The 16551-nt window shown below is 48.4% G+C and overlaps 1 protein-coding gene across 6 annotated transcripts; it reads left to right on the top strand.

Annotated features, from left to right (window-relative positions):
- Window positions 1-131: 131 nt before the first annotated feature.
- Window positions 132-15995, top strand: PLAGL2 (PLAG1 like zinc finger 2). Of its 6 annotated transcripts, none has more exons than XR_014832149.1 (4): window positions 132-257; window positions 5942-6314; window positions 10846-12996; window positions 15381-15995. XR_014832149.1 is itself a non-coding variant. In XM_003359941.6 (3 exons), the coding sequence occupies exons 2-3, from the start codon at window positions 6055-6057 to the stop codon at window positions 12074-12076; spliced, it is 1491 nt and encodes a 496-aa protein (XP_003359989.1). In that variant the 5' UTR covers window positions 132-257; window positions 5942-6054; the 3' UTR covers window positions 12077-15995. The 6 variants fall into 6 exon arrangements, 2 of the variants coding, with proteins under 2 accessions (XP_003359989.1, XP_005672883.1); XR_002340159.2 differs by having other exon boundaries at window positions 15377-15995; XR_014832151.1 differs by lacking the exon at window positions 5942-6314.
- Window positions 15996-16551: the final 556 nt, after the last annotated feature.

Raw genomic sequence — 16551 nt, 5'->3', positions numbered from 1 at the left:
TGAAGGAGGGGCGCGAGCGTCCGCCCCGCTCCCGGCGGTCTGCGCGCGCCGCCCGCGCACCGCCCCGGCCGCTCTAGCCGGCGGGCGGGCGGGACCATAGAGAGCCCGCGGCACCGCCCCCTCCCCTGCCCGAGCTCCCGCTCGCGCGGCTCCCACAATGCACCGCACAATGGCCCGACCGCCGCCACTACCGGGGCCTGAGCGGGCCTGGCGGAGCCCGAGCGCGGCCCGGCCCGCAGCGCGGGGCCCCGAGCGCGGTGAGTGCCGACGAGGGCCCCGGGGGACGGCGGGGAGCGGGGCGGGAGGCCGTCTTGTTGCGCCCGCGCTCCCCGCTCCCAGAGCGGCGGCGCCCCTCATCGCGGGCCCCTCAGCGCGGTCGCCCACACCCCCGACCGGAGGTCCCCTTTGCTCCAGCGCGGACCCAGATAGGCCCCAGGGAGACAAAAACTCTCCCTGGACCCGATATCCGGGTCTGGGGTACCCGAAGAAACCCTCTGCCCCCCTCCTTTCCGAGACCTGGAGATGTAGCCCTGGGGGGGTCACCCACTCCCGACCCCCAGGCTCCCTGGAGACCCAGATAACGCGCTGCTGACCTTACTAGGAACTCGGGTCTGGGGGACGCAGATAAGCTGCACCTGCTCCCTCCCTTTAGACACGCCTACCCGGACCCACATAACCCCCTTTCCTGCTCCAAATAGTGCGCTCTTTCCCTTCTGTTCTATTCCCCGCAACCACATAGCCCTTTTTGAGCCTTTTCCCAAATATTTGGTTCTGGGAAACCCACATGAGCCCTATGCAGAAACCCCTTCTCGAGGGTCGTAACCCCCAAGCCCTAGACAGCTTACACCCAGTACCATTTTGAGTCTTGAAATTCAGGGAATTCGCTTTTAGCCCCTTTAACCTACCAGCCCTTGGTAATCCGCCCTGCTCCCTCCACACCGTCTCTTTCTTTGCGGGTCGGTGGGTTCCTCTTAGGGACCCAGATAACTTGCTCCTCCCTACCTCTCATCCCTGAAACCCGAATTTCTGTCCCTGGCCTGGCAGCCGTCCACCCCCAGCCCTCCCAGCTAAGGCGTTTAACATGCCTGCCCGCAGTATGGTGGTCTAGAAACTGCCCAGGAGCCAGGGGGTTCCCTGCAAATTCTGTCCCAGGCTGTGGCCCCAGCTGGGTGGGGGAAAGGGACCTGTAAGCTGCAAGATAAGGGGACCTCAGGTGTGGGGAGTTGTTGATGTTTTCACCTACAAGTGTACCTGTTTGCTGGCTTGTGTGTATTCCCACCTGTCTGCCTGGGACTCTGAAATAGTCTGGCCTGGGGTTTCTAACCCTACCCCCCAAGGTGAGGCCTCCAGGTTGGGGTGGGAAGTCTAATCAGGTTTCCCCATTCCTGAAAATGGGGCTGTAGTGAGTTGCAGCCATTTGCTCAAGGCCTTCTCAGGAGTGGGAGGCAGCGGGAATCAGAGGAAACAGTGAATCAAAGAGACTCCAAAGAGGGCCCATCTACACTGACAGAAGAACTAGCAGCCCGAGAGTAAATCCAACCCCTGTTAATCCTGTTTGATGTCTCTTGGAATGATGCAAGTCATTGAGACACTCCAGCCTCCCTGTAATTTAATTCTCCCACCACTCTGGAGTGTGTGTGTGTGAGTGAGTAAGTGAGTGGGGCAGCTATTCCCATTCGCCTTTTTCCTTCTCACTGTTTTCCAGCCAGTCAGTGTGTCTTTGGGATTTGTTTCTAATGCCCAGGTCAGGACCTGTTTTTTTAATCTCTTAAGTCTATTTATAATTTCCCACTTGCTGTTTTGAGTTCTGCTTAAGGGAAGATTCTGTCCACCCCAAGGAAAGTTCCTGGGTGTGTTTCCTCCTCGGCAGGTGTTGAATTGAGTTCTTCAGATCCCCAAGTAGCTCTTGGGCAGGAGGGATAAAAGCTATTTTAGGGTAGTCACTGAAGTGGAGCTGTTAATCCTCTGTGTGTCTCTCTAGTTAAGAACACTTAGAGATTAACCCTTTCCTTGCTGCAGGGGGGCTATTTCTCAACAGTTTAGGGGTGGTTTGGGAGAATTCAACTGTGGCAGCGGAAGGTGGGAACTTGCAACTCAATACAAAGGCAAAGATAATAGCCGCCTTTTGTTGGGTGCTTAGAGCAAACCAAGCCTTATGCTGAGCCCTTTGCGTACCTGACTAAAATAATCCTTACAACAAGCCTGTGAGGTAAGTATTTTTAGTTTTACAGATGAGGAAACAGGCTAATAATGGAGAAAGAACACAGTTTCTATAGAGATGATGTAACACCATAAAAACTATAGTTTCATCAGAGGGCAGCAGGCATCGTGGCACACAACAGAAGACAGACAGACAAGGGAGCAGTTTGTCTCTTTTCAGCTTCCAGAGAGAGCCATACAGAGTTTTTTCGTAAGCATTTGTATTTGTGGTATGGAGCCTTAATAATAGAAGAGATTCCTAAAGTGAGAGAACTCTGGCCCAGGATATGGTGCTGGCGGAAGATAAAGCAAGAGGGACTGGCTAGGGGGATGTGCTGAGGGTGAATTGCTTGGGGAAGAGGGGAAGGATGCATTCTGGGGAGATGTTGGGAAGGGAAGGAAACTCACTCTGAGGCCTGAGAAGTAACATTAAGGGAGAAAAAAAAAAAAGAAGTACCATCCAGGCCCTGTGCGGTAGAGAGGGAGACACAGTTTAGACCTCAGAGACAGGACTGTTTGTATTCACACATTTTATGTCAGACATTTCAGGAGTGTTTCACTGAACTTTCCATGAGGATATTATAGATAAGGAGGATAATCTCTGTTTTAGAAATTGAGGAAACCGAGGTTCAGAGAAAGAAAATAACCTGCCCATGGTTTCACAGCCCATAAGTGGCAGCTCTTCTGATAGCAAGTCCAAGGTTCTTTCCATGATACCTCCCTCTTCAGATTAGGTGCCAGAAGGAATCTTAGGATGAAACTATACTGAGTTATACCAGTAACTGGGAGGGATTGGTTGTGTTTGTTTTATGGGAACAGGTTCTGTCAGCTTCTAGAGTTGTTAAGGTTAGAGTGTGTGACCAGAAGAGCAGCTTTGAGAGGGAAGCAGAATTTTTTCAGTTATGCCAAGGAAGAAGCCTGAAGGGCGGGGGGGAGTTCCCTTCATAGCTCAGCAGTTAACGAACCCGACTAGGATCCATGAGGATTCAGGTTCAATCCCTGGCCTCGCTCAATGGGTTAAGGATCCGGCGTTGCTATGAGCTGTGGTGTAGGTCACAGATATGGCTTGGCTCTCGCATTGTTGTGGCTGTGGCATAGGCCAGTGGCTACAGCTCCGATTCGACCCCTAGCCTGGGAACCTCCATATGCCGTGGGTTCAGCCCGGAAAAAAAAAAAAAGAAGCCTGAAAGAATAGGCCTTTGGATAATGTGGGAGAGAGCCAGGAGTCTTCCTGTATGAGAAGAGTTTGCCGACAAGGACAGAGGGAGAGAAACTGGATTCCTAGAGGAGTTGCTAAGTAAGGTAACACCAAAGCCCTGGCCCCATTAAATGCAGATCAAGGCAAGCACATGGCTGCTGCTTTCCTCCTTCGTTCCCTCAGTACAACCTCGTGAGCTCTTCTTAGCCACCACCAGCCTCTTTCCTAGAAGCCCCATTACTCACTCTTTCAGTAGCAAGCATACTAAACTACTGTGTCTTGTTTGTGCTTGTTCAGGAGAACAGATGAGGTAGACGTGTGGGAGGTGGGGGACGTACCGTTCTCTTTCTGAGTTTGTGTGGAATTTCCAGGGCTAGGCTCCCCTCACATCAGCCAAAGTGATGCAGCTTGCTTCCCTCTGGCTGTCATTCCCAACTTTCCAGAGGCTGAGGTGCATGATTTCAGATATCAGAGGGGGGCAGAATTTGACTTTGAAGATAGGGGAAATTCCCTGCAGACTAGATGTTCAAATTTGGGCTCACTCTCTACCCAATTCCAAGCTGCCTGGTAATCACTGGTATTATAAACAGGTAATTCCACCCTTTCAAAGAAGGAGGGGACTTAAACAATGAAAGCCAGACGTCAGAGCCTTTGAGGTTTATCACGAAGCAGGCAAATATGCCACGATGACTCAAAGGCTCAAGTGGGACTAGTTTTTAGTGCTAGCACGTGACTCATGCAAAAACGTGGTCACCTTTGTGCAGATCTTTCTAGGCAAATCTCCACTCGTGATGGGGAAATGTTTATCATATTACACTGCAGTGTTTCTTCAACAAGGGGAATGGTTCGTGAACAGGACGTAGCTCATGTTGATGAGCAAAGCTCTCTCAGGCATGAACCCGCTGATCCCATCATCTCGTTCACCGCCAGCCTGTTGGTTGAATGGTCACTGTAAGCAGCAGGTGCTAATGAGCTGAGCAAGCATTCTTTGGCCCACAGCTAGTCTGTGTGGTTGGAGCCCTCCCCAGATTCTCGTGGACAATCTCCAGATACCCCCTTTGCTCCCTTCACATGGCAAAGCCTCATGACCAAATTTTGGCATGACCTTTTCAAAGGAAATCTCCCTGTTGTAGCAAGTTGCACTGCAGTTGGTAATCTGTGATGAGCTTGTGAGTGTGAATGTGGGTCTCTTGTCTACCTTTTGAGAATCTGTACAATAATGCCCATCCTCTCTTCCTTTGAGTTGATGTCAGGAAAGAAGTCATGTCACCTTTGCTGTAGCACCCTCCCTGCCCCAACCTGAGAGAAAGGATTAGACTTCCAGGATATTGGCTCCCCACTTAGGAACTCAGGTTAAAGCAGAACTTCCTGAGCATGTTAGCCTATGAAAAATCAACTTGCATTCAGTGACTGATCTACTCATCTAAAACAAAGTTGAGGAGTTCCAGTCGTGGCACAGTGGAAACAAACCCGATTAGGAACCATGAGGTTGCGGGTTTGATCCCTGGCCTCACTCAGTGGGTTAAGGATCTGGTGTTGCCGTGAGCTATGGTATAGGTCGCAGACGCAGCCCGGATCTGATGTGGCTGTGGCATAGGCCAGCAGCTGTAGCTCCGATGTGACCCCCTAGCCTGGGAACCTCCATATGCTGCAAGTGCGGACCTAAAAAAGAAAAAAGAAAGTTGAAAGTCCTTTTTTAGCTGCTGGGTGTATGGAGATGAAAGAGATATGATCTGAACTCTCAAAGAATCAGCATTTAGTGATGGAATCTTAAGTTCTAATGCAGGTATGTTACCTGCTCATGATAGAGAATTGCATGTGTTCTATGAGGGTCTGCAGGAGGGGCCCCTCAACACCTTGGGTGTTGGACAGACTGCTGAGAAATATGGTTTGGGCCCTGAGACCAAGAGACCCAGAGTCGTCGTGGAGGGCAGGATAGGACCAGTACTGGTTTAGTGGAAATGCTGAGTTTGCTGTTGCCTCCTCAGACAGAACCTCCTGATGTTGATGCACTGCTAAGAAGAGCATCTGGTGCAGGGGCTGACTTTCCAGGGTGTAAATTTCCTAAGTAAAGGCTTCTTCTTTCTCCTCTGTTGCCTTTTGGGCATTTTATTGCTTTTCAGCACCTCTATGAGGAAGAGTATTGTAGAAAGTGAGGAGGAGGTGCTGCTATCTCTAAATTTAGTGGAAAGGATATTAAAGTGAAGTTAGAAGGGAAAGTTTGGAGTTTAGGGCTTTCACTTCCTTTGATTATCCTGTTTCCTATTAGCCTAAGTGGTACTACTGATAATAATTACCACTAAACACTTACTAGGGGCCCAGCCTTCTGCTGAGTGCTTTACATTTATTATCTCATTTAAGCCTCAGAACATTCTTATGATATAGGAGATTATTAAGCCCATTTTGAAATGATGAAACGGGGAAGTAAGTAATTCGCATGGCTTCTAAGTAGAACGGCTGGGACGGGATGGGGATCTGTCTGCCTCCAGAGCCCATGTTTTCATGGTACTGGGCTCCCTAACACCAGGTGTTCTGATGTTTCAGGTGAAGAGATTGTTTTCTGAAGGCTGCGTTGGAGGCTGTGACAGAACAGAGAGCCCTGTGGAGCTGATGGGGAGGCTTTCTCAATAACATGGCCCTTCGCCATTAGCCTTGCCATGACCACATTTTTCACCAGCGTCCCCCCCTGGATTCAAGATGCAAAGCAGGAGGAGGAAGTGGGCTGGAAACTAGTTCCCAGGCCTCGGGGCCGGGAGGCGGAGAGTCAAGTGAAGTGCCAATGTGAAATATCGGGGACACCCTTCTCAAATGGGGAGAAGCTGAGGCCTCACAGCCTCCCCCATCCAGAGCAGAGACCGTATAGCTGCCCTCAGCTGCACTGTGGCAAGGCTTTTGCCTCCAAGTACAAGCTGTATAGGTAGGTGACACTTCCATACCTCTTCCTGCCCTGAGGTTCCTGGAGGATAAAGCCAGAGAGACTCCACTGAGTGTGGGGCTTTATCTGTGGCAGAGGAGTGGAGGCTAATTTTCCTGTAAATGTACCCTGTTGCCAACCGTTTGAGGTCACACACTAAAGAATAATGGTGGTATTTTTATTCAAACATTAGAATCTAACGGGTACAGTATCAGACAGCCATGAACAAACTAGACTGAATTTTTTTTCAATACAGGCATATTTCATTTTTATTGTATTTCACAGATACTGTGTTTTTTACAAATTGAAAGTTTAGGGCAACTCTGAGTCAAGACAGTTGGCCCAGTTTTCCAATGGCATTTGCTCACTTCATGTCTCTGTCACATTTTGGTATTTCTCACAATATTTCAAACCCACCACTAGCAAAAAGATTTTGGCTTCAGTGTTCCCTTGAGATGCATCTGATACTGTCACTGCAGTGGCTAGGGTCACTGCTATGGCATGGGTTTGATCCCTGGCCCAGGAACTTCTACATGCAGCAGGCATGGTCAAAAAAAAAAAAAAAATTACAATGTGCCTAAGGCTCAGATGATGCTTAGCACTTTTCAGCAATGAAGTATTTTTTAATTAAGGTGTATACATTGTATTTTTTAGACATAATGTTATTGCACACTTAATAGCCCACAGTATAGTGTAAACATAATTTTTATATACACTAGGAAACCAAACAATTCGTGTGACTCCTTTTATTGTGATACTCGCTTTATTGCAGTAGTCTGGAATAGAACGTGCAATATCTCTGTGGTATGCCTATGCTACTTTCCCTGTCTGTGTCAGGTAATGGTGAGAATAGTAGCTAGAAATTAGGAATCAGTCTTAGAAGTTTAGAAGGAAAAGGAGATCCTCTGGACCAATCTGTAAATTTTAAAGTACACAGAGTAGAGAAGTAACTTATAACGTCATATAGCTTCTTAGGTCCCGCAGTGCCTCTGCGACTTAGATGATGGTGTCCTCTGGGTCAGAGGCTTTCCTGAAACTTGTAAGCCCAAGAACTCATACTAAAGTGTAATGAAACGTGAAAGCATTGGTGTAAAGCAGATATAGTGGAGCAGCTTTGAAGGGAGGGTCCCTGCTTGGATGTAATTTCGATTTTGTCCTTGCCTTTCCATCAGAGGACCATGAATCTGCCCTTTACCAATGAGATAGACCACCTGATGCACACTTATTCATCTCTCAGCTCTAATTTATTGAGCTCCTGCTACATACCAGGCATAGTGTTCAGTGATAGGGACAGAACAGTGAGCCAGACAGATGAGGGTGCTGGCCATCCTTGTGTTTACTGTCTTAATACCAGGGACAGCGAGCAAACAAGTAAATACATGAACAAGATGACCACAGAAGCCTCAGTTCCTGGTGTAGAAAAGAGTTGATAGATGATAGAAAGGAACTAAAATAGGTAACAGGGTAGGGTGTGACCAGGCTGTCCCCCATAACAATTCTCTGGTTTTCAGGAATGTTTTGATTCTCTGCGCTCCTGTGTGTAGTTGGGCTGTCCTCTTAGATTTTCTTACTGACAGTCTGAGTGTAGTGAGGGCCTACAGGAAAGGTCCTGGACCAGGAGACAGGAGTCCTGACTCCACCCCTAGTCACCATATGGTTTTAGGTGAATTACTAAACTTCTTTGGGCCTTAGTTGCCTCTCCTGCAAAATGAGGGAAGTAGACTGTGGATCACTTAGCACCTCCCTCTTCATACATTATCATGTCAGTTATGTCACAGGAGGTTACTAGAAACCCTTATAGGTGTGAGGACTCACATGTAGTATAAGGGTAATGGGTATGATTGATAAGCTCCAGGTAGAAAGGATCACTGGGTGCTATGCTGGAGACAGCTGTGGCATATCTGAGTGAACCTAGGTAGTTCTCAAGAAGGTCTGTGTTGGAGTTCCCATTGTGGCTCAGCAGTAATGAACCTGACTAGTATCGGTGAAGATGCAGGTTCGATCCCTGGCCTCACTAGTGGGTGAAGGATCTGGCATTGCCATGAGCTGTGGTGTAGGTTGCAGACGTGGCTTGGATCCTGTGTTGCTGTGTTTATGGCTATAGCTGGCAGCTGTAGCTCTGATTCGACCCCTAGCCTGAGAACTTCCATATGCCAGAGGTGCAGCCCCCCCCCCCAAAAAAAAGACCAAAAAAAAAAAATCTGTGTTCAAATTCAGCCTCTGCTATTTACTGACTGGTGGGTGGGGTTACCCTCTGCTTCAGCCTTTTATGGAGAGCAAGGTTAATGACACGGCTCACACAAGGTTTGCAAACCTTGCGACCCTAAAGTCTTGCTGAGTTGCTTCTGAATGTACTCTGGAGCTCTGGATTGCAGTTCCTGGATTCTGAGCTGCTTTCCAGCCAGATAGGAGCAGGAGCTGGTAAATCAAGGGACACTGAGGTACGGTATGACAAAAACATTTTTTTAAATGTTGCTGCTTTACATGGCAGACAATTTAAATGGTACAAATGGACGTGCAGTTAAAAAATGAATTGTTGCACTCGAAGCCACTATTCTCCTCCCCAGAGGCAACCGGTGGGGTCAGTTTTTTTGTATCCTTGCTGAGACATTCAAACATGTATTCCCTTCCCTTTTTATTTTCACAGGAGATTGTATTACACATGCTATATTGAACTTCCTTTTTTTTTACTTGGCTCCCTATATCTTGGGAAATTGTTCCAGATCAGGAAGTTTAGATGTATTTCATTTTCCCTTTATTGTGTCATTTAAATTTTTGTGTATACACTTTTTTTTTGCATAGGAAGTATATTCACATAATTCAAAATTCAAAAAGTACACAATAGGAGTTCCCGTCATGGCTCAGTGGTTAACGAATTTGACTAGGAACCATGAGGTTTCAGGTTCGATCCCTGGCCTTGCTCAGTGGGTTAAGGATCTGGCATTGCTGTGAACTGCGGTGTAGGTCGCAGACGCAGCTCGGATCTGGTGTTGCTGTGGCTCTGGCGTAGGCTGGCAGCTACAGCTCCGATTAGACCCCTAGCCTGGGAATCTCCATATGCTGGTGGTGTAACCATAGAAAAGACAGAAAAAAAAAAAACCCAAAAAGTACACAATGAAAATTCTCTTGTCACACTCATAAAAGCTGCTCATTTCTCCTCCCCATAGGCAGCCAGTGTTGTCAGTTTCTTGTGTATCCTTCCAGGAATATTTTGAGCACATATAAGCAAACATATACATATATCTTCCCTCTTTTCACATGCATAGTACCATTCCATATGCACTATTCTGTCTCATAGCTTTTTTCCACTTAACCTATATAGGAAATTGTTACCTGTGGTACATATAAAGCTGCCATTATTTTTATGTTTTATTTTGTCTTTTTAGGGCCGCACCCGTGGCACATGGAGGTTCCCAGGGGTGGAATCGGAGCTGTAGCTGCCGGCCTACACCACAGCTCACAGCAACGCCAGATCCTTAACCCGCTGAGTGAGGCCAGGGATTGAACCCACTACCTCATGGTTCCTAGTCAGATTCGTTTCAGCTGTGCCATGATGAAACTCCTAAAGCTGCCATTATTTTTAAAAGTTGAGTCATTTTGGGGAATTCCCTGGTGGCTCAGCAGCTTAAGGATCTGACAATTCACTGCTGTGGCTCGGGTCACTGCTGTGGCACAGGTTCAGTCCCTGCCCCAGGAAACTCTATGTGCCATGGTCATGGCCAAAAAGAAAAAAAAGAGTTGAGTCATTTTATTGACTTAAAATAACTTACTTATTTATTTATTTTTGTCTTTTTTAGGGCCGCACCCACAGCACATGGAAGTTCCCAGGCTAGGGGTCGAATAGCAGCTACAGTTGCCAGTCTATGTGGGATCCAATCTGTGTCTTTGACCTACACCACAGCTCACAGCAATACCAGATCCTTAACCCACCAAACGAGGCCAGGGATTGAACCTGTGTCCTTGTGCTACTCGGATTTGTTTCCGTTGAGCCATGGTGGGAACTCCAGAGTAACTTATTTAACCAGTTCCCTATTGACAGACTTTTTTTGGTCCTTTTAGGGCTGCACTCTCGGCATATGGAGATTCCCAGGCTAGAGGTCCAGTCAGAGCTACGGCTGTCGGCCTTTGCCATAAACACAGCGACACAGGATCCGAGCCGCATCTTTGACCTACACCACAGCTCACAGCAACACTGGATCCTTAACCCACTGAGCAAGGCCAGGAATTAAACCCATGTCCTCATGGATACTAGTCAGATTTGTTAAACGCTGAGCCACATGGGAACTCCCCTGTTGACAGACATTTAAATAGTTCTGATTTTTTGCTACTAAAATCGATGCTGCAAAGAATAGTGGTACATATGTGATTCTCAGGTGGACAAGGATGTCTTCTATGGAATGTAGTTGGCATGTGTTCCATTCCATTGCATGGCTCCACAATAATTTTTGTGTCTAGTTCCTGTTAATGGATAACTCACTTGTCTCACCAGCGCTTGTGATCTCCTGTCTTCTCTATCCTTCATCCCTCCCTTCAGGCACATGGCCACCCACTCAGCCCAGAAACCCCACCAGTGCATGTACTGTGATAAGATGTTTCATCGCAAGGACCATCTGCGAAACCACCTGCAAACCCACGACCCCAACAAAGAGGCCCTCCACTGTTCTGAGTGCGGTAAGAATTATAATACGAAGCTGGGCTACCGGCGCCACCTGGCCATGCATGCTGCCAGCAGTGGTGACCTCAGCTGCAAGGTATGCCTGCAGACCTTCGAGAGTACCCAGGCCCTGCTAGAGCACCTGAAGGCCCACTCACGCCGGGTAGCAGGCGGTGCCAAGGAAAAGAAGCACCCCTGTGACCACTGTGACCGGCGATTCTATACTCGTAAGGATGTGCGACGGCACCTGGTGGTCCACACGGGCCGGAAGGACTTTCTGTGCCAGTACTGTGCCCAGCGATTTGGCCGCAAAGACCACCTGACACGTCATGTCAAGAAGAGCCACTCACAGGAGCTGCTCAAGATCAAGACAGAACCAGTGGACATGTTAGGCCTACTCAGCTGCAGTTCCACAGTCAACGTGAAGGAAGAGCTGAGCCCTGTGCTGTGCATGGCCTCTCGGGACGTGATGGGGGCCAAGGCCTTCCCTGGCATGTTGCCCATGGGCATGTATGGTGCCCACATCCCCACCATGCCCAGTGCGGGCGTGCCACACTCCTTGGTGCACAACACGCTGCCCATGGGTATGAGCTACCCTCTGGAATCTTCACCTATCTCTTCCCCAGCTCAGCTTCCTCCAAAATACCAGCTTGGATCTACCTCATACTTGCCCGACAAATTGCCCAAAGTGGAGGTGGATAGTTTTTTGGCGGAGCTTCCTGGAAGCCTGTCTCTCTCATCCGCTGAACCCCAGCCCGCCTCACCTCAGCCGGCGGCAGCTGCGGCCCTCCTAGATGAAGCACTGCTTACCAAGAGCCCCGCCAACCTCTCTGAGGCCCTCTGCGCTGCTAACGTGGACTTCTCCCACTTACTGGGCTTTCTTCCTCTCAACCTGCCCCCATGTAACCCTCCCGGGGCCACTGGAGGCCTGGTTATGGGCTACTCCCAGGCCGAGGCACAGCCCCTGCTCACCACTTTGCAAGCTCAGCCTCAAGATTCCCCAGGAGCTGGGGGACCCCTGAACTTTGGGCCTCTACACTCCTTGCCTCCTGTCTTCACCTCTGGCCTGAGCACCACCACCCTGCCTCGTTTCCACCAGGCATTCCAGTAGCCCCGAGAAGGCCTTCAGCTCAGTCTCGGCTCTGTCAGGGAGCCTCAGTACCTACCCTATCTGCATCCCCTGTGAAGGCAGCTGAACTTTCAGAGCTGGGTTCAAAAAGAAAAAATTCCAGTATCTGTATGGAGCACTTGGTTTGAGGGCTCAGACTCCAGGATCAGTTCTAGGAGGAGCCTTGAGCCTGAACCCCATGAAAAGATCTCATACAATAGGACTTCAGGTATTTTTACCTTTTTTTTTTTTTTTTTTAATCTGAATCGGGAGCCACACTTAGCCCTCTCCCTCTCCACAGTGTCAGAACTTCCTTCTCTTTGGAGAAGGGAGAGGTCTCTTGGAGACACAGAGGGTTTTACTTTGGATGACCTCGAGAGAAACAGCCCAAGAAGCCCGCCTTCTGGTCCCAGCCTGCAGACCCCACAGCAGTTGGTCGGCCCCGCTGCACAGCGTCCATCACCTGCATCCAGCCAACGGGCAGGAGAGGGGGCCTCTGTTCTTCCCCATCACCGCCATCCCTCCTGTCCTAACACCTCCATTTTCAGTCAGTGTTTTCCAGCAACGGTACCGTTTACACAGTCGCCTCAGACACACCATTTCACCTCCCTTGCTGAGCTGTTAGCCTTAGAATGATTGCAGTGAACATTGTTTACACTCTGTGAATCCATTCCCACCAGTCCATTCCAGTTGGCACCAGCCGGAACCATTCGGTACCTGGTGTTAACTGGAGCCCTGTTTACAAGGCGGAGTCGGGTCTCGCTGACTTCTCTTCACTTGAGGTCACATTTTTCCCCTGTGGGGAAATAAACTGACTTTGGACTGCTTCAGTCTCTGCCATCTTCCGTGACTGTGTCTGTTCCTGCCTTCCCCGGCAGTGTCCACAGGAGACAGGCAAGAAGATCGGAGCAGTTTTCTCACAGGTCTGCAATTCTGTTTTTCTCCACGTACATCATGACCCCTCACCCTCCTTTTGAACTGGAGCGGGGAGGAGATGAAAGGCATTCCCTAATCCTCACCCTCAACATCAGGAGCTGTTATCATTAGTTTTGGGGAGAGGGAGGAGAGTTCTAGGCTGGTGTGGATAGCGAAGGAGAGGGTGTGAACTGCTCATTTGTCTCTCTCCTACCTGTCCCTTTTCTAGGAAGTTGTGGAATTGCTGGAAGAAGAGTTTTCAGAAAGTTAGGACTGGGCAGATAATTGAGTCCTAACCTCTGGGTATTCATCATTGCCTCCCATACCAAACTTTTTTCTTCTCCACAGTGTTCCTCCTCTCTCTTCCACTTTGCAGTCCCTGTGAAACTCAGAGCCACTGTGCATAGGCTTCTCTGCTCGCCATCAAAGAATTTCTACCTTCCTCTTGTGGCCCCTCTCAGTTTTGCCCCCCAGTACTCAGCAAGTTTGCTTGCAACAGATGATTAGTTCTTCTTGTCTGACTTGGGGGCTCCCTGCCACAGACAGCACAGCTCTTGGCCAGCTGAACCCCATCCTTGCTTCATCTCGTTCTGCATGGGCTTCGCTCTTCCCACTCGTGGAAGGGAGGTAGCTCAGGGACTACCAATGTGGGGTCCTCTTGAGACACTTCCACTCTGATTCAGAAACACACTTCTACCTCTTTACTGTTAACTCCTACAGATGCAGCCAGCAGTTTCCGGGCACTTCTCTGAGCAGGTGCCTCATACTGGCTTCTCCACTAGGGTTTCAGGACAAACTACCAAGGAACTGCCTCAGCCTCTTCCAAGTCCTCCCCCCACTTCCTCTTTCCATGTAGAAATCACTTTGGTTTATCATCAGGAACTGAGCAGGTCTAAGACCCAGGCTTCTGCTTCAGCCCAGGCCAGTACTCTTTCTGTGAGGTGAAAGCCTTAAAATGTAGCTCCCTGGCCCTTGATTGGAAGCAATGTGGAGTGAATAATTGTGTTTTAATTTAGGTAGGCTAGCTTGGGATACCTTTTTAAAAGAATAAGACAAAACCAGATATAAAGATGTCTGGCAAGATTAGAATCAGACTAGGTGATTTGCTTCTAAAAATTAGTTTCAGTGAGTCCCAGGGACTAATTAAGGTTTACTTTAAAAGCGTCCGCCTTGGTACGCAGGCACCTCCTGCATGCTGTGCATGTTATTGGGACTCGTATATAGGAAATGGTATGTGAGGCTCCAAGCAGGACTCGGTGATGCCATTCTCCTTGTCTGTGATCTTCATCACTAGACCCAGCAACCCTGCCCCCCCGCCACCTTCCCCGCACCTTTTGTTTACAGAGGCAGGTGGGCCTCTGGCCATAGAATATATAAAATCTTGGGCTATCAGAGGAGTCACCTCTTTGCCTGCTCTTTCCAGTTCCTTCCTTGAATTCTCTCTCCTGTTAGTGATGCTGGGAAACTCATAGGACAGGCAAAGTAACTATTTAAAACCTTGTAACTGGGGCCTTGCTCCCACCCCTTTTTGTCCTGTTCCTCCTTTCCTCTTCCTTCATGCCCTTACCACCCACAAGGAATTTTCCTATCACTGTGAACTTTGCTGGTGCAGAGGAACATCTGCCTTCACTTTTTTTTGGACCATAGCCACCCAGCTATTTCTTAAACTTCTCTTCCCAAAATTAAAAAAAAAAAAAAAAAAAAAATCCTCTTGGCCTGGTTGTTCAAAGGATAAGAATAGCTTTATCCTCTTCAGTACCAAACTCACTTCAGTACCCTTACTGAGGCCATGAGAGCCTAGGGGTTTCTGCCCAGGACTGGAGCCATGGCATATTGGCAGAGACCAAACAGGGACTGGGAAAGAGGGGTGACGTTCCCTTTCCCCACCACCTCCAACCTCCATCCGCGATGAGCCGCCCTGAACAGCTGCAGGCACCGGCCGGCCCCCTTGCACGGGAGCTGATCAGGGTTGAGTGCAATCCTGGGGACCAGGGAATAGCATGCTGAGCTCTGTCAGCTCAGGGTCTGCGCACATCTTCAGGAGGTGGAAGGGATAGGTGGGGGAAGGAACACCAATGATTTTTTTCCTCCCAGCCTTTTACCGATGGCATTTTGTTAATGGAAATCTGGGAAGCAGGTGTGATTACTTTTTTGCTCGTAGATGTTGTCCTAAGTTGAAATTCTCCCACTGCCCTAAAATTTCCCCTAGTAGCCCTTTAAATCCCTCACCCACCTTTTTGGTAGCTGTGTTTCTCCACCCCCTTCTCCACCTCCCCTTTTATCTAGGAGCTGTTTTTAGCACGATTTTTTTTTAACAGTTTATATTGTACAGGATCAATATTTTGCTTTTTAACAAGGATATTTATGTAATAAGAAACTTTGCCTTAGGCAGGTGTTGGCCAGAAAAGTCCAGATTCCTCTGGGACCCCACCCTGGCCTCTCCTGGAGCTCTGAACCTGCTGTGGAAGGAATTGGCTGTGGCCTCACCACTGGACAGTAGGGTCTGAGGCGAGGGAAAGGCGTGTACTGGTTCTGACAGGAGAAGAATCCACCGTGGTAATCTAGTGCCTCTATGGAGGGGTTCGGAAGAAGCACTCCAGTTCCGTTTCTTCAGATGTAAGTCACCTTCCTTAGCTGATTCTCCCCATAATGCACCTCTCCACCTCTTACTGTTTGGCACTAGAACTCCTGAAACACCACTTCATGCACCTCCCTCCCTGCCAGTGGTCACGGCTTTGGAGCCACTCTTTCGTAACGCCAGATTATTTAAAGAGAGAAAAATACAAGACAAAACCTTCTAGCACTTTGTAAACACAGTGAATAACCTCTTGGAGTATTTTTGGCTTTATATAAAACAAGGTTTTTAATTGTAAAATATAAGTGCCATTAGAAAATGCACAGGGCCTATCTTTGTTAAAGTAGATTTTTCAATGTTTTACAGAATTACATTTTCCAAAAAAAAAAAGTTTTTATAATGAAGTTGTTTATTAAAAACTTCTGAATGATGTGTTTGGAAGTTGTGAACCTGTCTGATTGGGAAGGGGTTGGAGAGAGCCTGGGGAAGAACTGGAATCTCCAGACATCTTTAGCACCCGAGTGGATGGTGAGTGTAGGGTGGATGGTAACAGCCCTTCACATTAGCACTTAGAAACTTTGAAATGAAAGATTTTTCAGGTGAGTGGCATCACCATTTTGGATAATGATCTTGGATGTAAGAGTCAAAAGAATCATATTGGCTTAAACAGTGAAATTTTATGTAACTGAAAAGGCCAGATGGAATGCAGTCTTGAGGTTAGCATTAATTCATCTTCTCAAACACTGTTGGCCTTAGCCTTCCTGTGTCTCTCTGCCCTATCTTGTGCAGTCTTGAGTTCTTCCTCAGGCCCTGCAAAGTGGCTTGTCCCTTTGTGTTGGAGAATGGTGCTGCCATGATTCCAGACTTGTCATTCTCACATGGTTGCTGACTAGGAATGGGAAGGGACTCTTTCTGGGCTCTGTATGGAGAGAGAAGTCCTTTTACTCACAGAAGCCCCAGTAAATATGTCCTGTCCTTACAGCCTTGA

This window comes from Sus scrofa, chromosome 17 (assembly GCF_054392235.1).
Source record: "Sus scrofa isolate SSC_HxYL_T2T_F1_AM1 chromosome 17, Sscrofa_HxYL_maternal_Yorkshire_Landrace_v2.0, whole genome shotgun sequence".
NCBI lineage: Eukaryota > Metazoa > Chordata > Mammalia > Artiodactyla > Suidae > Sus > Sus scrofa.
The sequence above is the reverse complement of the archived record's forward strand: the minus strand, read 5'-3'. Positions and strand labels throughout refer to the sequence as shown.